The 23,076-nt window shown below is 33.5% G+C and overlaps 1 protein-coding gene across 3 annotated transcripts in view; it reads right to left on the bottom strand.

Annotated features, from left to right (window-relative positions):
• The window catches only part of LOC136038100 (heterogeneous nuclear ribonucleoprotein K-like), a 69,405-nt gene that overhangs the window by 11,040 nt on the left and 35,289 nt on the right, over positions 1-23,076 (bottom strand). For all 3 annotated transcript variants that reach the window (XM_065721112.1, XM_065721111.1, XM_065721113.1), the window contains 5 exons: positions 22,801-22,857; positions 20,001-20,044; positions 15,393-15,465; positions 13,495-13,641; positions 435-563 (listed from right to left, as the gene is read on the bottom strand). In XM_065721112.1, coding sequence (XP_065577184.1) covers positions 435-563; positions 13,495-13,641; positions 15,393-15,465; positions 20,001-20,044; positions 22,801-22,857 — 450 coding nt within the window. The remainder of the gene's footprint in view (positions 1-434; positions 564-13,494; positions 13,642-15,392; positions 15,466-20,000; positions 20,045-22,800; positions 22,858-23,076) is intronic.

Genomic DNA, 23,076 nt, shown 5'->3' with positions numbered 1-23,076 from the left:
AATTATTTCCCTCTTTGCCATTTTGTTTGGTTTCAAAATAAATAGAGTTAAATTAGCATGTGGAACATGACTAATTAAAAAAAACGTACATAACTATGCAAGGGTCAATTTTGAAAAAGTGGTTAGTTGATCTTTGGCTCATTACAAAGCAAAAGGAATATAAAAGATAAAAAAATACGGCTAATTTTTTATTCCTGTTTTTATAATTAACTTAGATTTTACTTGGTAAACTCGATAGTAAACTATAGAGCAAAATCAAAGGTACACTTTGATTTTGCTTGGTAAAATCTATTTTACCAGTACACTTTGAATTCCCACTTCGTTTTCATTCCCAACAAATTTTTTACGGAAAAAATTAAACATACTACGCACTATAATTATTCTAATTGTCTCTCTTTTCTGCAATTACTATGTAGATCATGAGTACAACTTACTTCTTTGATGATGTCCAAAATAGAGGAGAAGCATTGAATGACATTATCAATCGGACCAATGAGCTGAACAACGCGGTCCGTCGATCCAGGACAGACATCGGGATGGACTTTGATTGTACAATTGCAGTTCTAAAATTAAAAGAAAATTGGCACCTAACTATCAAGATCAGTGTTCACTTTTTTTGCAGCTCTGTATGTCGACTCAGGATTACGATAACAGAATCACCTCATAATTAAATTAATATATATATATATATATATATATATATATATATATATATATATATATATATATATATATATATATATATATATATATATATATATATATATATATATATATATATATATATATATATTACATTGTCGTCATTGATTGCCAAAAAACAAGAAATCTAATTCCCGAAAATGAAGAGAGAGGAGGGGCAGAATGTATTGCTAAGTCTATGGAGGTATTTTTTTCATTTTTAGTTTTTTTTTGTCCATAAAACACCAAAAAAGGTATATAAAACAAAAATATAAAAAAGGTGATTTCTAAAATTTAGTGGGAGAAGGAGGCAATCGAAACCTGTTCCTCTCCAATTTCCGACAACCCTTAATAAGCGAGGACAATTCAATTCGTAATTTAAATAAATCGGTTGATAGAATTACCGAGAAAACTTTGAAATTATTAAGCTTTGAATAAAATACTGGGATAAGATGATGAACTGATTACTTTATGAAGCCTAAAAAGCATTTAATAATGATTAAACCGCGCATTTTTGTATAATTAAGTTCTTACCAAGTCCGTTATGAAATTCTATTGGTAAATATTCCATGCATAAAGGAATAATGTTCGAAAGAGAAAGTTAATTTTACAGAATTTCTCGCCCTAAAAAAAAAAAAAAAAAAAAAAAAAAAAAAAAAAAAAAAAAAAAAAAAAAAAAAAAAAAAAAAAAAACTACATTGATTATCTTGAACAGAATTTCTCAAAATTTATAAAGAAATAGCAACCCCCTTCACACCCAAGAAGATCAACAATATACTTAAGTTGATTTCCTAGAATTCTTCTCCCGAGCGTACCACACTCTAAAAGTTTTTAACAGGCGTTACGAAAGGGAAGGTTTATTTTTTGCATGGCTATCTCTTTTCAGTAGTAATGTTAAATTTAAATATTCAGATTAGCGTATATGTAGAATTTATATTTGTATTATATATGTTATATAATATTTATATCATATAAATATTATATCATATATAGATATTAATATATATTATATAAATATTATATCAGATTTATATCATATTTATATATGTATTATGTAAAATCTACATATATATATGTAGAATTTATTCCCTAAAATAGAATTTGTGGAAAAATGCATTAACACTGGTCAGTGAATTTTCCCAAACGAAGGGATGAAAATAGCCAATGTTGTATTTAGACCATACATTTTCAAATTCTCCGAGGGCTGAGACCCTTAGAACCACTCTTGGTATGTCCCCATATCCGTATTTGTATCCTAGTTTATGCATGACCTATATAATTGCTATGGCTCCGCACTAACATGACATTGAAGAATCTTTTATTCTACCAAGATCCCTGTCAAAGGAAAGGACTTCGGATGTCCATACAAAAAGATAAACTTAAAGACGCAATGGCTTAAAATACCTTACAAATTGTCGACGCCCAACAATTCAAAGAACCCTTCTAAATCAAACGATCAAATCTATTTATTGTCCGAACTAATATAATTTTGATGAGAGAAATTTTTGCCAGCAATAAGTAAAATAAATAAGACTTAAAGCCAACAACCCGACTCCAACAAAAAATACATAAATGTAAAGCTTCACAAAAAGCATCCAGCTGACAGAGAAATAATTAAAAGAGTTGAATAAGAATAATAACATAATAATAATAAATAACAATAATAACAAGTATAATAACAATAATAACAATATAACAATAATAACAATAAAACATAGCAAGAATAATAACATCAGAGTTACTAACTTAAGAGTAAATAACTAGTGAGCCAATTTTTAGTGATACAATAGGATCTCTTATTTAATTTATTCAGACTTTTTATTTTAGTTAATCCAACACTGTAATATAACGATTGGCAAAACTAATTTTTAATTTAGCAATACAGCCACAGAATACAAATTCAACGCTAATATTTTACTGTAGAACAGCACTTAAATTGTTAAATTAAAATCAATTAGTTGTGGGCATCAAGCCATGGCTAATTGTAGAAAAAGCCAAGACAGATAGTCCGATTCAGTGAGAGGCAAATCTGGCATTAACCCCCATATTAGTAGGATTGCATAAAAATGGTGTGACTTCATTTGTTCATAGATAAGTCTATCTATTATCCGTCCAAGTGCCATTCCTAGCGCAGAAGAACTAAGGTAGATAGTCATAGAACTTTGAAAACAGTAGTATTTTTCGTTTTTAAGTTTGTTCTGTTAATATCTTCGAGTCAGATCTTCATCATTCAATATCAATATGGGATTCTTGCCTAATTGCAACCGAAAAAAACGAATTTCTTATTTTCTTAATGCCTAAATGACAGTAGACGTTTTCCTGTAATCGATTAAATTCCTATAGAAGTAATATCTCAAGAAAAAGAAAACAGGCGTCAAAATAACAAGCAAAGGGGTGGATATTTTATTATGTAGTGTGTTTTAAGTTTTTTTTATAAATCATTGCAAAGAGCCAGTGACGTTGGAGATTAATAGGACAAACAGTGGTGTCAATTCGAAAAAGTTTAGGGGGATGGGGTGAAATATATTTTACAAAACTGGGGAGCGGGTAAACTTTGTCATTTTTTTTAATGGATATACCTCAAAATGCATTTTTCGTTCAAAATACCTAAAAAGGCATTTTTTACAATCTAAGGGGATCTTAGGGTCATATGCACTCTGCCCCTCCCCAATTGACAGCACCGGGGTCAAATCAGTTTTCACCTATCTTATTTGGTTCCTTCTTTCCTTCTCCGTTTATGAAACTACGTGACGTTCTCTTTTTCGTTTACAGAAATAATTAGCAATTTGAGCTCATGACAATAAAATCATTTTAATCTATGTCTCGGGTACCTAAAAAATTATTTATTTAACACAAAAATATATGCAAGTTTACGATAAGTCTATAATTATAACTTGCATCAAAAGGAAAAGATAAATTTCATCAGTGGATGTAATGGTTCAAGGCGTTTACCCCCCCCCCCCGGAAAAATATTCCCAAGGAAAATTAGGCTTTCCAAATTTGAGAATTTTATTTGAGTTTTTTTTTCTCCGCAGGGGAATTTTTTTTTGATACTTGCGTATTATGCACCACTCAATTTTACGCTGTGTAAAACTCAACGGTTTCTTGTGAGAACAAAACGGTTTCTTCGTTTGTGTCTTTCAGCTTAGCGCGAGACAAGACAAAGACAAGTGACAAAATATATGGGAAATTTATAATTTGGGCTATATATTTGCAAATAAGGGGGAAAGGTAAAGCGTTTGGACAGTTTGAAGTCAGAAAAAAATCTTACTTCATAATATGCCGAATAATTGTACTTAACACATTTTTTAGGCACACCTGCTATAGTTTACCCCTCCCCCTCTAATGTGCAAATCTATAGCCCAAATTTGTTTCTAAATAATATACAAGTACCAAAATTTCTCCCCCTAAGGTAATAACAAAAATCAAACAAATTCTCAAATTTGAAAAACCTTATTTTCTGCGGGTGGGGGAGGGGGTATTTTATGCGGGAGGTATATTTTGGAGGGGATGTAAACGGCCGGTCACAGGATGTATTAGTTTCTGATTTACCAAAATATAGAACCAGAATTATAATTATTGAGGCCTTTCCTTAGGGAACAATCTCAACTTGCCTCTAAAACTACGAAAATATTCCTTTTTTTTTCAATTTTCGACGTATTTTTAAATCTAACTTGAAAGACAAATTTCATAACTTTAATTCAACTGACGGGTAAAACTGGATTTCGGCTATAGAATGATAACAAAATCGTTATCTTGCGTTGAAACATTAAAACTGTAGAACTAAGCGTGGGACCAATAAACGGAAATTAGGGGTGGATATGCATTTTCAAAACTGAGAGGGCAATTTTTTTTATTTTTTTTTTGCAAATGTTTAGAGCACTTACAAATGCTAATTCTAGAAGCGCATCCATTTCTGGTTGACCCTCCTCCTCCATGGGGCAAACTAAAATGCTTAAAGTGGGCAGGGTTTTGAAGCCGAGGGAAATGTTGGTGTGGTACAATATGAATGAAATTATATTTTAAATACTATTTCCAGTCATCACTGGCAATTTCTGTATAGTAGGAAGTCGAAAGATAATTAAAAAACTTACGCATCCATTAATGCTAATTATCCACATTCACTTTCGAGTTGAAACTAGCCAGTGAACCGGTGAATCAGAGCAATTAGTTAAATATTACATACATGCTCCGTTGATTCGAAAAAATGCCTTCCGACGCAATGGAGATTATACAGTTTTTCAGTTCGAGATTAAATTTGTTTTAAAAGATTCTTTGGCTATGGGGCGAGGTCTGTATCATATATTTATTGAATAATAATTTGGCCTGAAACCTGAAAGAGCAAACAAAAATAGGCCATAAATATGAACTAACAATTCAATCAATCAGAATACAGACCTCTCCTCGCTGCCCGCAGGGCTCACGGAATAATTCGCTTCGCTCTATAGGTAATAAACACTTGCGATAATTAATATTCAACCAAATTTGTTTCACCAAAGCCTTCCCATGGCCAAAGAACATTTCCCTCGGCTTCAAAACCCTTCCCACTTTACGCATTTTTAGTTTGTTGAAGGGTGATTTTAGAAAGCTAAAAAACGAATGCACTTCTAGAATTAGCATTTGTAAGCGCTCTAAACATTTACCTTTTTTTTTTTATCAAAAATACTCAAAAAAGCCATTTTTCGATGAACATACCAAGAAGTTTTTTTTTTTTTTTTTTATTTAGAGTGCTTTTTAGTACACTACTATAATAATACTGATACAACATATGGTAGTAAACACTACCACTAGTAAATAAATAGTAATGCTAATATCTAATAAGATACTAATGTAATAGAGATGCAACATTTCCTCAAATACTTCAGAGCAGACGTTTCGCTATAATACCCGACATTACTAAGGACCTAATCTTTAATTACAAAAGATTTGCATCTTTAGGTCTTGCATCGTTTCCTGATCCTCTTTGATGATTTGGAATAACAGCTGTTACTGCGGATCCAGGTGTTAAGGCATGTGCTATGCTGATATCAGTTCTATATACACAATTGACAGGTGTCCCGAGGCCCTCATATAACGACTAGTAAATGGAATCACTTATAGGCCAATATACCAAAAGCCACACAAAGGGGCTTTTTAAGTATTTAGCCATCAATAATCAACACTCATAAAATTTCAAAAGGCCAGTTTTTTTTTGTTTTTTAGAGAGAGCTAAGGTTTTTCTATCAACTTCTGATAACTAAACTGAACAAATTTTTAAAGACTTGTAATCGACATAAAAAAAAATTCTTTTAATATACGCTGCTATTTTCAAAATAGTGGTTTTGGTTACTACTGACACAAATCACTCGCTACTGACAGTTCATTATGAGAAAGAACTGTTTGTTCTTATCAGATACATTAAAATTTGTTCCTCGTTGCAAAAACACTAAAATCTAGTTTCTGATACTTTCCAATGTGTTATCAATCTGATAAAATTAACCATATATATATATATATATATATATATATATATATATATATATATATATATATATATATATATATATATATATATATATAGATTAACTAAGCTTGACGACTTAGCAAATTTATCCCAAATATTTTAACACTTGAACCCTTTAGTCCACATGTAGCCAATAACATTGCACTGTTACTTCAATTACATAGTTAACCAGGTTCATAAAAATTCCAGGTTTTGTTCTTCCAGCGTAATGCCAGCACACCTTTTATGGCTAATTCAAAAAAAATAAATCCTATAAATAATTTTAAGTTTAACACAATCCCCCCCAAAAAAGAAACAGAGACAAAAACAACAACGAGTAATAAGTTTCATTCAATAAAAAAATATGGCCAAAATATATTAATGTTAGCATCAAAAATGAAGATCATGAAATTTGAACAAGAAGCTCCCATAAAATCAGAAAACTCCTGGACTTCAAGGGGAGAAGCCCACCCCCCAACCCAGCGTACGGGCCAGGGAACAGTACGTTATTTCGCATTGACGTCACTGCTCAACTTGATTTCAACACAGTTTTCAGGAGAAAAAGAAAAAAGTAACTGTTCTTCAGAAGCCTTTCTAGCATAGACCAATACATAAATTTTTATAGTGGAGGGGGGCATTTTTTTCCTCCTCTTATAACCAGAAATGACATTCACCCCTTATCTGTTACAATCCGGACGATATGTAGCAATATTATAATAAAATCAAACATACCAAAACCAACCAAGAAAGAAAATCAAACAAACAGTTAAATAGCAAATGTAGACTGGATGAATCCTTACACAGCACGCGTCAGATGCAAGCAAGAGGAAGTCACGGCGGAAGGTGGATTCTGCAGCTGTCTTCCTGCCACGCACCGCATGTCTATTATTATCCATTCTTCGATTACGACATTCTCGAAGGGGGATATAAAAGGGGGCAGGCAAATTAACCATGAAGTCAGATTACACTTCAGGTTAGCTTAATTTATTCTATTAATAATATATGACAATAAAATAAAAAAGAGAACAAGCCGTGAACTTCTTTAGTACTATAGCAAAAAAAGTATTCGAATCTGCAAATTCGAAAATTAGAAAAAAAGAACAAAGCGAACAGATACACAGAATCCTTGAGATCTATGCTAGTACTTCTAACCCTTCCATACAGTAAAATCCGCAAAAACGAAAATTTCACCCCATTTAACCCTCTCAAACCAGCTATTTGTCAGCTGTAAGTTCCCCGAAGTCTATCCAACAACAATACCGATTCTTCTGTTTAAGTCACCTTACCGATACATTTTCTCATCTCTATTGGCATACTATCGATCTTTGCACCAAGAGAAACTCATTTACCGCGTAGGGCTGCCTTATTAACTAAATAATATAAAAATGATGGTCCATACAAAAAAAGGAAGAACAATGAATTTTAAAGGGATTCAAACTGGACTAACACTAATTTTACCCGAATTATAATGAAAAATTAAATACAATATACTTCTTCTACGAACAAGATGAAATCTCTCTTCTACCAGCGACGAATTAGTTTACCAGAATGAGATACCGTACTTCATTTTAGGAACCCAATAATGCAACTTCGGACGAAAGAATCCTTCCCTACAATGACTGAACACTCACACAGAGCCAGGTTCTTAATTTTTCCCACAAGAAGTTAGGGGGACAGTCGCTGGTGTAAGGTAAAAGATAAAGGTAAAGGATACGGCATTAGACTTTACAGTCCCTACCGGCGGTGCTGATCTCCGTTTCATGGCCCTTCAGCCAGGAAGTGCAATGGGGGGTTGGGGGCCAGCCATCCTGTGCTTTCGCACACCCTTCCTGTTTACCTTCCCCAGATTTCTCCAGGTACCCATTTAGAGCTGGGTCGACTCTGGCTAAGCTTACAGAGTCACGCCACTGACCCCCGTCCCAACTGAAGAATTGGGCACACTGGGATTCGAACCCTCGTCCTCTCAGACAAAGGATCCCGAATCCAGCGCACCAACCAACTCGGCCAGGACGGCAGTCGCTGGTGTGCCACGTCAAATTCCGATAGCAACTTGTGCGAAACCTTAGGAATTTGCAATTGCCATTCAGAAATCAGCCGACACAGAACGCGACATACCTCGTACTATAGGAGCTTGTCAAGGACATTAGAAATTAGAGTAGCTATAAAATGACTTTTACATCTGCTCTCTCATTTAGACACAGGTTTTAGCAAATTTGTCAAATTAGTTTCATGTATTTGAATACAATCGACTTTCATCCAAAAAAGGCTCACCATAGAACTAGAAACCTCAATTGAACTAGCTACTATTTGCACACACTTCATCCTTTAGATACGATTTAGAGCAAGGACATCGGGAACTAGATTATCAACTACATGTACTTCACACCCACTCCTTCCAGTGTACACATAAGTTGGACTAAGTTCTCCAGCAAAAATGGAGCAAGAAAAGGAACAAGTACACCAGAAACTACCGTGCAAATGACTATCATTTTGAAAAAAAAAATTATTGTAGTGCTCGATAAAGTCAGACTAACTACTAATGTCGCCCACTCCGTCTTGTAGATACAATTTAGAACAAGGACATCAAAAACTAAACTAACAGCTGCATATAATTTATATGCACAAATTGGATCTAGAGTACCAAAAATTATCACGAAAATCGTTACAATTTCACTTTAAGACTAAGAACGATTACCATATTACCACTAGCCTCAAACAGATAGCTATTAATGAACTTTTGCGCCCACTCACCTCATAGACACAGACGGGAGTAGGAGCGCTAGATACTATAATATAAGTGATTGAAATTCCCGTTTGAGAAAAGAAGTCTTACCGTAGTACCAGAGATCTACTCCCTCACACTTGCAGTACCTCACTGACATATCAACGAACTGTGTTGGCGGTACTTGACAAAGCCAAAGGATCATCTATTACCCACCCAGGGCGCACATAAAAAATTTACCCAATTCTTCTGACACGAGGAGTAACCAAGGAAACCACGTTTAGACAACAGAGATGTCAGTCATCCGCAAACCAATTGGGGACAATTCTAAGTTCCATAACAAAAATAAGAGGCAGAACGTTGCTAGGTTTATTTAGCTCTTTTTTTTCTTTTTTTTTTAAGGCGTAAAACAAACCTGAGAAGTATTCTTGCAAGCCAATGAGCTTCAAGATCAACTAATTTTTAAGAATGCAAGTTGATGATAATATTCGACTTTATAAGCACATTTTTTCAATATTTTTCGCGCTTCAGTTATTTAAACAAAGAGTTACTTTATGTAACTTGTACGATAAATGATACATTCCGTGTTTCCTAAATATAACCTAAATGTAATGAAGTCAATGATAGCTGTGGCAAAGAGTAGCAAAAAAGGTGCAAGAACCCCTACTACTCGAAAACTCGAAAGTGTTGTATTAAATGATTTAACCCATCCACAACAGTGGCGTAATTTCGTCAAAAATTTTGGGGGGAGGGGAGTTGGAGCCAATTTTCCTAAATCAAGTGAAATGACAGTAAGAACTAAAAAATAAGCCAAAAATGATTACCGTAGTAGGCCTTCTAATAGCCTCAATTACATAGCTACTTTGCACCCACTCACCTCATAGATACAGACTTCAAAGTCTGTGTTTTTTCTCTTTCTTGTTCTTTCCTCATTTACTTTTACTATAAAGGTAAATATGTACTAAAAAACTGATATATTTCTGTTGATGCTTGAATTATGCAAATTTATCTTAGTTTTGACAAGATTTTGGAAGAAACTAAATTTCAGCTGGGGGGGGGGGCAAACCGAAGCCAGGGTAGGGTATGTGCCCCTTTCCCCATGGCAAATTACGCCCATGATCCAGAATGGATCTAGAATCTAAATTAGGCCCCAAGAACGTGTTTGCAAGTTCATACCTCCGGCTCATTCCTTCTTATAAGGACTGGAAAAATCTGTATACCAATCTAATTTTTATAACAAATAAAGATGTATGGGCTACAGTGTCCTTCTTCCTAACTGTAGGCCAGCCAAGATGTACATGAGCCTGTGGGGACATATTCGCAAAAAAAGAAAAAGATAAAAAGACGGACGGCACGAAAGCCATAGAACATACTGAACATCCTTTGGTATTTGGGAGATTGGCACATAAGGAGGCCCTTCTACTCCCCTGAATAGGCCGTATAGAATTTCGTGAAAAAAAGGTAATGACAACTTTATATACAATCAGTATTGAAACAATAAAAATAAATCCATATCCTTGAGCACGCCAATCTGATGCCAATGATCTTTACCAATATTTTGTAGAAGTCAAATGGTCAGACATTTACTGGAAACCTTTTTGGGGACAAGACGACGACTTGAGAGCTGGGATGGTATGTAAATTACTCATGCAATGATTAAGTCTTAAATGATGCCTTTTTTAAAACTAAGTTGCTTTTTTTAACGTGCTCCTTCACACCTCTTCGAACCATCAAGCACTTGGAGTGCTCTCAAGTTGCCAGATATATCTGAAGCGAGTGCGGTAAACAATGTCATTAAAATGACTATTACCAACTTGGAATTACTTTAAATACGACTTTCGTACTTAGAATGCAAGTATTACAAGTTTGAGTTTGATAAATTGAGTCATTAAATAAATAAATCAAATAATGTATTCACACAAGACACAGTTTCCAAGGAAATGACATTCAAAACAAAAAGATTCTTTCGTGACAACTTCTTCTGGGATTGCTTCAGACAACGCTCGACTGACAAAGAACGAATGACTAATAGATATTAATATTTCCCAATTTGTCTTGTCAAAGCAATAGAGTGCAGTTATTTAAGACAAAATATGGTACTAATTTTCAAAACCCATACTAAAAATTTAGCAAAATCATATGAAGCAAAAGGTTGAGCAACCGGAGAAGTCACTTTAATTACAACTCCATCAAACTACAGTGATCATTGTTGCTTGGGTAAACCTTTTTGGAAATACCATTTACTATGTTGTTTTAGCAAATAGGAGATTGTCTGCAGGATGATGTAGACCAGTATGATGGAAGTGTGACTGAATGTAAATTGCTCTGCTGAGCCTCCCTTTGAATGCAGCGTGGAAAACAAGCTTGTTATATTTGCATTAAATTTATTGTATTTATTGCATTAAATTGTATTAAATGGTGAACCGAATTCTGATGATGATAGTATTCCGTAATAATTGATACAAGAAGAAGATTGATGTTCCTTTAGATTGCTTGGATAGTGACCCTTTGGTTTTTCAGTCTTATAATAAAAAAGCTGATTTTAGTATTTAGTACCGTCTTTTTGATATTTATGAGTTTTATATTTCTGACCATTTCCAATTTCCATTTCCATTTCAATAAGAAATACCATTTGCTATGTTGTTTTAGCAAATAGGGGATTGTCTGCAGGATGATGTAGACCAGTATGATGGAAGTGTGACTGAATGTAAATTGCTCTGCTGAGCCTCCCTTTGAAAGCAGCGTGGAAAACAAGCTTGTTATATTTTAAAGAGAAAAGTAGAGTCGAGGGAATGAAATTTTCAGGGATCAGTTTAAATCTCCAATCCTGACAACACTTGCAAGTTCTATTCAATAGTTCTATTCAGGTAGCTCAATTCATGTAAATTATTAAAATATTAAGGGCACTAAAAATGAAATCTGATTCTTTGAATTGGTTGGATGGAAATTTACACAGCCATATACGTCTAAGAATTTTTTTTAGGAAAACACTGCAACTCAGTTTATGATACAACAGATGCTCAAAGCGGACATGCAGTTTTAGCTTAGCGGGCGTCAAGTTTAAAAAAGGAGCACATGTGAAAAACCAGCAGAAAATAAGCGGAAAAAACCCAACAGACATTGCCATTAATTAGCAGTAAACTGGAAAAAACAACAACAAAAACCAGTGACTGAGTGGTTAAAACTATGAAAGAGCATAGCAAACGGTTGTACCGGCCGATTGATCATTTAAATATTAGACTCTATGATGCACGTAAATTGGACTCTACGATCATTTGATTGGCCTTTTTTGTATAAATAGCAACAGTTACAGCTTGTTTCCCTCTTCACGAGTCAGTGTTGAGAAAGATCTTTTGTATAACAACTAAAAGATAAATCGTAGAAAACGCCTTTTTACAGGAATGAATAAACCCAAGATGGAGTCAGGGGCAAAATTTTAATTTTGATGTCCGTAGGACTTCAAGAAAGTTTGTCATGAGAGCGTCTACTCGAAATAATACAAAAAATCTAATCCAGTAGTCACGCATTAGATCATCATAAAGTATATTTGGGGATTTACTCCTAGACGAAAATCTTCCCTTTCCGAGCGGCCATGCCGGAAGGGAAATGGTCAGAAATATAAAACTCATAAATATCAAAAAGACAGTACTAAATACTAAAATCAGCTTTTTTATTATAAGACTGAAAAGCCAAAGGGTCACTATCCAAGCAATCTAAAGGAACATCAATCTTCTTCTTGTATCAATTATTATGGAATACTATCATCATCAGAATTCGGTTCGGACCCTGAAGCGGGTGGCTAAAGCGGATGGCTGAATTCCAACGCCGTATTCCATATTAACAACTGTACCATTGAAATTTTTCTATCCCAACCATGATTAAATTGAAATTTGTCTATCCTGACGTTGCTTAAATTATTTTTTTATTTTTTTTTAGTGGTTTTTCTCTCTTAATTTTAATTAAAAGCATTTATCAAAAAAAAATACAGCTATAGGTTTAACCCATGTTTTGTTAGTGATGAACAACCTACAGTCCGTGGGCTATGTGCTATTTTCGGTAAGTTCATATCTACATCCAATTTTGCCTTAGATAAGAAAAGGATGTAGACAAATAACTAACGAGTAAAAAAAAATATTAAAGACTTTCTTTAAAATTAATTTTTCTTTTGATTAAGTAGAATGAAAGAGAAATTAGAAGTTGTTCAAGGCATCTTATAAGGGGAGAGTGACGGGAAACCCTCCGACCTTTCAGAAAAAAATGTATGCATAAAACAAAAGTTTTATAAAAAGAAACCTTAAGCTATGATAAACAAAAAAAACACCTCACCTGACACATATTTAACGAGAACTGTAATTTAAAAATAAACAAATTAAATGTACAATCGTTTCAGTTTTAGAGACAAGCAAATTTGCAGGCTTGTCTTGAACAAAACTATTGCAGACACCCCCGAGGTTGGCCCTCCCTGGATTGAGAAAAGCCGATATTTCTAACGTCACATTGATATTTACGTCAGGAGCTTGATTTTGCATAAATCTCCTGAAATTCCAACGAGTGTTTTGCAAGCTAATTGAGCAAAGGCTTACACGAATAACAAATTTTATTATCTTACCTCCTTAAGTTCTTTGATCTTGAAGCCTCCTTTGCCAATAACGGCACCAACATGCGACTGATGAACTAGAAGACGGATGTCAGCCTCACCAGGTTTGCAGTTGAAATCATCCTTCCGTTGACCACCGCGAGTATCATTTGCACGATGCTAAAATCGTCGAAAGTTATTAACCGACTAAATATATATATATATATATATATATATATATATATATATATAGCCCATATTGAAATAAAGTTGCTGTTAAATATAAATGCATTAATGAAACAGCAATAAGGACTGTGTTCTTCCTCTATAACAACCAATTGCGATTATTTTGACTCCACAGAGCTCCTTTGCTCTTTTAATGCAGCTTTGCACAGAGTCCAAATTTACAATCATAATTAATAAAGTTTCGCCCCCCCCCCGTTTACATAATTTTTTTTTGTGAATAAGCACGAATAAAAGAAAACCAATTGCAATGGCACATTGATAAGCTCTAAAAGAATTTCTGTTCTAGCAAAACTTTTTACGCTGACTCTAACTTTTTTATTATAATACGGAAATTTAATGCTAAAAATACAAAAGAACCAATTTTCGTAGTATAGGGAAGCTTTTTTACGTTTTGCATGTTAACCTCTAAAACGTTATCATATTTATCTAGTATTCTTGATTTCATTGCCATTAGTTCTTGATTTTTCATTGTTATAATTTTAATGTCCCGGACAAAAGCCTAACAACATCATTAAGCAAAAACTGGGCGACGAAAAATATTTATTTTGACAGGTTTTCCATCCCCCCCTACAAATTTCAATTAGCCACAAATCAAAATTCTTTAATCAGAAAAGGTCGTGTTTCTGGATCAAAAAAAGAAAACGTTCAATGTTAATGTGATTATCTAAATATCAAACTTTCGAGACTAACAAAAATTTTGTGCAACGGTCAATTATGGAATTTGGTAGAATTTCAAATACGAGTTAAAAGGGTATACCCTGATAGTTCTAGGGACTTTTTTGGGCTATATTCATGACTTTGCGGTCATGAAAGTACCCTCATTCAAGAGCATGTTATTAAGGAAGCAGTTTTTTTTTATTTCCCAATCTTTTGTTTTGTTTTGCTTTTTCTTTCTAATACATTTCTTTTTATCAGATCTCAACAATCATCTTCCGGCTCACGCCTCGGCCAGTAGATACGGGGAGGTTATATTCCCAGTTTGGTAAAATCACGATTAAAAGCAAGTGATTCTTCTTTTCCTTTAAGATTATTTTGACTTCCTTTATTTCTAAAAAGCAAGAGATACTTACCTAAAAACAATGGGGGAAGGGGTCTAAATGACTAATCCAAATAGCTGCCCGGGGATAATGATAGGATAGATAGGATGCCCGAAGAAAGGTATCCTAAATATCTTGACAAAATTCTTACCCTTAAATTTAGACTCTGTTCAAATATTATTGCACATAAAAGTTCCTAATATTCAAAACTGAAAAATGCGTCAGATCCTATAAAGATAAACATTTCTCCGCTTCTTCATTCATTATTCCAGATTAAACCTGGGAGGGTTAAAATTGGAGCCAGTTTCCACAAATAAAGCAAAAACCACAGTAAAAACTGAAAAATGAGCCATATAGTACCCAGATATATACTAAAAAAACTAACCCCTCTCTGTAGATGCTTCAATCATAGAGGCTTATCTTAGTTTTGACAAGATTTTTGAAGAAACTAAATAGCAACTGATAGGGGTTAAATGGGGGTCCTGCCCCCTCCCCCTCCTTTCAAAAAAGCAAAAATGTCAGCTATACAAGGATTAAAATTAAGAAACGACCGGTGTCAGTTTTGCTGTCCACTTGAGAACAAAATTCAATTAGCTACAATAGGCAAAATTACGACAATTTTTTTTAATAAGACAGTACTGTACTTACGTCATCAATTCCTTTGAATACGTCATTCACAATGGTGACCACGTTGTCTTTGTCAGCATTAACAGTAAGGAGTCTAAAAAATATATGTTATAAAAAGACCTGCGAAATCAACTCAAATGGATGGAGAATAAAGGGGTGTGGGATGTATGCATTGAATTTACAAGATAGTAAGGAGGTAGGAACAATCAGAGGGATGAGAAAGGACTTACTCTTTCCAAGTTTTTACCTAAATCTTCTAACATCTCTTAAGATCAAGAACATAATATCAAGGAGAGAAAAGAAAACCTACAAGTATAAGAATTTTATTGTGTAGGTTGTAGTTAAACTTCTAATCAAAAGTATTTCAGTCATAAAAGAGTTCATTCTACTACGAGCAAATGCACAAGCAGTGAAAGACACAAGATATCATTTAGGAGAAAAAAGGAAGGAGAAAAAACTCAAACCCTCGATACCTCCCCCAGAGTATTAAATTAGTACGTTTATTAATACTTGTATAATTCGATATTTTGGCTTTTGAAATTTTGACTTCCGCAAATCTACAACAACATTATTCATACGTTACTTTATTCGAGGCTATCAAGTGACTGAGTTTAATAAAATAAACCAAGTCTTTTTTGACTTAATTTTACTTCATTTTTCTAATTCTACTCTACTTGATTCCACGCCATATTACAGTTTAGCCTGTAGTGGCGGCTCTGGCCTTCCTTGAGCCCAAGACAAAATCTTGATTAGCCCCCACCCCCGTGTCTAGAAAGTTCAGTCCAAAATTAAGAAAAAATAATTTATCAACAAAATTTTCCGTTTATTTAAATCGAACTTTTCTTACTTTAGCCTCTAAAAATTAATCAACTGATTTGTTCCAAATGATTGCTTCTAATTCTTCGCGTTCTATGCTCATTAACGCTAAATCATTTAATCGCGCCTGGCCAGTATTCGATCGAAGGCATGTTAATAGCAGGCTGATTTAAGTTTACTAAACGGTGCTCATTACTGGCCACCAATACGGCAATCGCTTCCAATATTTCACAGGCAACTCTTACGTTTGCCTTCTTTATTTAGACTTCTTTATCTCCGTTTCACAATTAATTGTAACAACATTAAAATTAATTAATTGTGGTCTATTTGATTCTATTTTCAAGAAATGGTGATGAGGATATGGGGAAAAATGAAGAAAGTCGCATTCAATTTGTTTATATTTGCTGCCAACTGCGCCCTCAATTTATTTTCATAAAAAAACGCAAAGCTTACAAAATGATTATAGGGGTTATACTACTTGTTTGAAATTTTGCGACCCTAAAATTTCTGAGCCCAGGGTGAGTGCCCCCTTCGCCCCCCCTCCACCAAAAACCGCCTCTATTAGCCTGCAAAGCTGGATTTTGACCCGCATTTGGGATTTAGCACTTAATGGTACAACCAAAATCCTAGCAGGAAGTATACAATAATTTAATAATAGAAAATCAAACAACAGTTACAAGCTTGGAATGTAACTTCTTGTATATCACTATGATTTTAGATTAATTTCAGGGTCATTACAAAAAATTAGGAACTACTCACTCGTTACTTGCCAGGGATGGGCCCAATTAATCAAATAATTGCAAGCGATCCCGCATTTTTTCAATTATACCGTAATCATAGCAATAAATTTTCTCAAATAAAAAATAACTGCGATGGAATTCGGCTCTTCTCTTCCCAAACCCAGCATTTACATTTTTTTTTTAAGTTTACGAGAAAATTGCGAAAAAAAGATTTTTTTTTTCATTTTTGGAACGATGAAGAATTTATAATAGGTTTTCGGAAATGTCTTTTCTTCCAGTCTTAACCTTAAGACTTAATATTTGGTTTAACTGGTCGTTTGAAAAAATGTTTACGAAGGGTCTTTTGGTCAATAATACAACTGGTAAAAAAAAATAGCCTCTAGCTTTTGAAATTTCAAAACGGACACATTTTAGCTAAAAACGACAAATCTTTGGACACTCAGGGGACACCTGAAAAATATAGGCTGCCTCGTTCGCCTGCGAGTCCAGGGGACTTGTCGGTCATATGTCAATTCTAAAACTCGGTCGTTCGCCTGAGACTTTGGCTCTCAAATTTTTATTCGCTTCCACAACATTGATTTAATTCATGGACAAAAAAGTTGGCAACCCTGCTAGTGTTCAACTTGACCACAGTAGGTACATAATCATCGGAAAAGCGGAATTCAGACTATTAGGACATAAAAGCTTCTCAACCCCTTTTGTTTAGAAATACTAGTTCTAACATGTTTGCTACATTTAACAGTACACTTCTACCACTTTTAATTGAAATCTATTCGGAATGTAACTGAAAATCGTTGCAATTAAATCTTAAACGTTAGAAGAAAAAATACTATAACCAATAATTGAATGTTTGCTTGAAAATGGCAAGCTTAACCGCTGAATTGACCCATTGAATTAGCTCCTCAATTACGCATCCCCATTTTTTACACTGTTTATCCATTTGTTAATTTTAATAGTGGTAAGCCTTGGGTTGTCGCGTATTGTCAACCATCAGCGACTGTTGACCACTTTAGGCCCTGGAACAAATAGAGCTAACAAAAGGTAACTCTTCGCAGAAATTATCTTGAATAAACTTGAACAAAATGCCGGAAATTTTTTAAATCCTCTTTCGAAAGAGAAAAAGGTATTGAAACAAGCAGAACTAACATAGCCTAAGAACTCACCTTGAAACTAAGAACGTACATTACCTTCAGTACATAAGTAACATACCTGCGAGAGGGTATAAGCTGACTTCCTCATAAGACTGGTCCAAGAACCCCCTAGGTTGAAAAATCTGGGCCAAAAATTCAAAATCCTCAATTGAAATAGAAAAAGGCTTTGGAACAAATAGAACTAACAACAGACTACTAGCTCGTTATAAACTTTGCCTTAAACGAATAGAATACCTGCACACAAGGGAAAGGGGATGGGGTCACCTCCAGGTTAGGTTCCCCACACTGTTAAAATATTCATTTTAAAGTTTCAATATTAACACTTCAGATTAAATTTACGTCCCTTACTTTTAACATGAAAATGGCCTTTTAAGAGTGCAGTTCAAGCAGTTTTACATTATTCCAGATGACTTGAATGCTTAGTTCAACGATGGTTTTTATGACCGTTTTAAAGTGCGTACAAATTGGACCTTTGTTTGAAGTTTCGATTCTAAATTACAAACAACAAGGACAAGGCATGTGATCAGTAACAAACTAATTCCTTTTATGATGGAAACGAAAATAATTAAAAGGCAGCAGACGCCGGGATAAAAGAATTTTTAAAAAAGAAAAAGAAAGTTAGTAAAAAACAAATGTTACAGAATTGGAAAACTTCAAAAAAACATACGATTTCATTTAAATTTCACGAACAATTTTGCAACTAGAATCAATAGCATTTATGCAGAGGAAAAAAACTAGCAAACAATCAAAATTTTTAAAAAATGTGCAAATAACACAACTTCAGGATATTTTATTGCGTTTTTTACCTTTATCTTTACAGTTTAAAAGACTGATTAAAACAAAATTTTACATGGCCTAGGGGAAAAAAGGAAACGTAATTAATATTTGAAAATTTAAATAAAATAACCACTCTTGTTCCCGTCTATATTAGTTCGTAAAAACGAACCCAGACTATATAAAGACTTTGTACGTATTGGAACACCCCAAACATTTTTTCACGAATCATCCCAAACATTAACTTTTTTAGTCAAATCTATTTTTAGTCAAATTTATTTTAGTTTCACTCAAATCATGCGAATTACATCTTTTAACAGAGCAAGGGAACTCATTTTTTTTTGTACACGCCATATATTTTCCACTATAAAAAACGTAGATAAATCCAGTATATGAAACAAAAAATTAAAGTATCCAAGTGACTAGAAGTATTCAAGTGACTTTCTAAGTATATGAAATAAAAAATTAAAGTATTCAGGTGACTAGGAGATATTTCTTTAGAATAATTCCTTCTATAAATGTCAAAAAAAAACTTTTGTTTATTTAGACCAGAAATAGTATCGAAGGATATCTGACCTTGCAGAGTACAAATCTGCCACACATGTGTCCAAAATCAGAAACACACATTGATTAAATATTTCACAAATGGTGGCAACCTCAATTCTTATTGAAATCAGACTCACTCAAATACTTTCGAACTACATATTTGGAGGACTCAAAGCAGGACATATGGGCCCGTGCTTTATAATTAATTATTAGAGAATCTTTTTCTATATTTTCTTGTGTTTTTAAAAATAAGCCTCATTTTTTTTAAATATCAATAAAAAATATATTTGTAAAACGTAAAAAATGATTGCATCAGACAAATGCGGATAATGGAATCCAATCTGAAGTTTTCAAGTCATATCAAGAGACTTGAAACTATAAACTTGCCACTGTTATTATAAAGGTTTACACCCCTGTTTTGAAATAACTCAATATAAAATCAAGAAAAGAAGGGCTTTGAAATAAATAACGGCTTAAAATACAAACCAAATACCAGGGGAGAATCAAATTACTCCCAAAGGCATGATAAAACTACAATATCAGCAACTGCAGTTAAAATAAAGAGAGAGAAAAAAAAAACAAGGAATACACGGGAGGGTTACCGTTCTGGACCGGAGCAATCAGGGACAGTGACATTTGCATTGTACTGTGTCGGTCAATAAAAGGAGCATCATCGGGAGTCAAATTTTTTGCCATGTGCGAGAGACGATAGGAATTCATCAATAATGGGAGAGGAACACCATGGGAGTCGGTGAGGGAACGGAAAAAGAAGAAAATAATCTAAGTTAATATCCACTCAATTAAATACACGAATAACATAATAAAAAAAATCTGAAAGTGACATATAACAGGACACAATAAATCTTCCGCGTTAAAACTGGTCAAGTGAATGTCCTTAGCAAGCCAAGGACATTATTAGTAGCTTCTAGCCTTGAGGAAAAAATGAGTCCAAAGAAAAAGAAACCCTAACAACTTTTTTTAATTCTTTGGAGTTTAATTACAAAACACACATGAACCAGAGATAAGTGAAGTAGACAACTGTAAAACTTTATTAGAACTGATTAGATATTTTAAAGTAACTTGAAAGCTATCATGAGAGATTTTTCAGTAGTTCGAAACTCTCACAAAAATAAATTCCCTTCTATAAATTAATTTTTCTGGAAAATTCTGTAGATGCGTCCCTTTATCGCTATTTTAGTTATAATTACAATTATGGGGTCTTGTTTTAATTCTCCCCCCGCCCCTATAATGCTACATAGTGAAAGTTTTCGTCGATGTTGTACATTTAGTTTATTTTTTTTTAGTTTCAACTTTTTAATATTGTTCTATTTTGACTTTAACGGGAGCAATAGGCTACATTGCAAAGCCACGTGTTCTTTTACTTTTCTACTTTGTCCTCTTTTTTTTATAACTACCCAAACAGATAAGTATCGTTCTTAAATTTAGCGCAATTGTTGTCGAAATATGGTTATGTCATTTTAGGGGGCGAGAGGGGGGAATCTAATTTGAAAGCCCCATCTTTCAAAACGATTGCATTAATTCAAAAGACGTCAGCTAGTATTCTTTTCGAAACTGAATTTAATACCTTAGAATGAAAAAGGTACTGTAATTTCTTTACTTAACGTTAAGAATAATAGCTTAAAAAACAAGTAAGCCTGAAGAAATTTTTCTTAATGAAAAGAAACTGTTGAATGGGAAGGCAAATACAATGACAGAAAAGGCATATTTTTAAATAAGTGGCAAGAACCTCGATTCAGTTTTCTGAATCCATCCACTTCGAAAATAACGTAGATGTCTGTAAGCGTCTTTTATAAAGTTGTGAAAACCAGCAAAATTTAGCTTACAATATCAATTTATTTGGGTCCCATTGTGTGTACGTTTTTCAATATGTGGTTATTCACCTTTTGTAAGTTCACATCACCTTGATTTAAGGTAGGTTTTAAATTGCGCAAATATGCTATACAAAACAAGCAATTAACTATATCTTAGTCTACTAATGGAGACCCACCTTTAAAAGATTGAGTTTGATACCCCAAGCTAGAATCCTCTGCCGTTTCAAGATTTTAGTCTTACATTTTTTAACTTTTTATATTTTTTTAATATACAGTTCTTAACATTTCTTTTTAGTTTCGGTTAATAACAGTAAGGGGTCACTCTTTACTTACAGCTCAATTTTGAGATTACGTACAAAAAGATTTATTGTTTGGGTGATAGACCTCCATAATAGCAGCTACGTTATCCATGTAATTCGCTCGAAGATATATCAAAGATATATATAGTGAGAAATAGCACAGAAAATTAAGAAAACTACAAGTTTATATACCGAAAAAAAAATTGCACAAGAATGTGGATTGAAATTTGAATCACGCTCCAGCAGAAAGTAATGGTAAATACATAAGGAAATAGGGACAAATCTTCGTTGATCTATTAGCTCCATACTCTGCTCCTTCTTCCCCAATAGTCGACACCATAATTTTTGGATTTTTTTAAAGGGGTTCCGTCCCCCTCCAAATTCAATCCCGCGGTTGTACCTGTTTTAATTCAAAGGATAATCTCTAATCACAGGAATTCTAACAAATATAATAGCATATATAATAGTTGTTTTGGAATTTTTATATTTTTGAGGTGTTGGTTTGACATCAAATCCTCGATGACATAAAAATTTTTAAACTGTTTTGATTGTCAGGTGATAGGAGGTCCGCCGTTTCGTGGGGACTGTCAGTAAGTTGATTTATATTTCCTTATACATTTATATTTAGGCATTGTTTAGTATGCATATGCCCAGTTTAACATTATTTATTTACAGTCGTATGCCAAATAACGAGCCATTGAGCCCTTTGGGACATTATTTTTGTTATTGCTATTTTAGGAAATAAATAGAACTTGAACAATCATATTTCCCTACTTCATAAATCCCTGGTTCATTTCTAGCCTATCAAATAAATTGAGATACATAAATGTTTGAAGACCACAGAAAACTCAAGATTACCTAGTCATCGATTATAATTATTCACTAAGCAAAACTAGATCTCCTATCTAATCAACTACCATCATGATTTTCATATTTCTTTTTAGGGTTTTCGCTATAAACTTATCATATAAGACAACCCAATTAGTTGTTCAAAAATTGGAAAAAAATTATTATTTGATGAAAGTAATTTTAGATATCCGATTTGTCAATACAGAATAATTCAGATTAACTAAATGAATTATGTATATCCAAATAAAAAAAAAAGTATATCAGAAATAAACCCAAGAATAAGAAAGGAAAGCGATTTAGTCATTAATTGGCTATATTATGATACCCTCAGAAAACCCACATTAACTTTTATAAATGATAAAATAAACCGAGTCAGAATAGAACAAGTCAATATAAAATTGGCTTATTAAAAAAGGACTTACATCATTCCTGAGACGATTAATGTTATGACCTGCTTTGCCAATGATTGATCCAGCAGCCTAAAATACGAGGAAATACAAAAAAAAAGAAAAGCTGCAAAATTCTAACAGGAAAATTGCGCCTATAATACGAGGAAATACAGAAAAAAGAAAAGCTGAAAAATACAGGAAAAAGAAAAATTGTGACAGAAAAATGTTGCCTAAAATACAAGGAAATACAGAAAAGAAATAAAACCTGAAAAATTGTAACAATTAAACGCAAATAACAAAACAAAATTG

Source organism: Artemia franciscana, chromosome 17 (genome assembly GCF_032884065.1).
Source record: "Artemia franciscana chromosome 17, ASM3288406v1, whole genome shotgun sequence".
In the NCBI taxonomy this organism is placed as follows: Eukaryota; Metazoa; Arthropoda; class Branchiopoda; order Anostraca; family Artemiidae; genus Artemia; species Artemia franciscana.
This window is presented reverse-complemented; position numbering and strand designations above follow the sequence as displayed.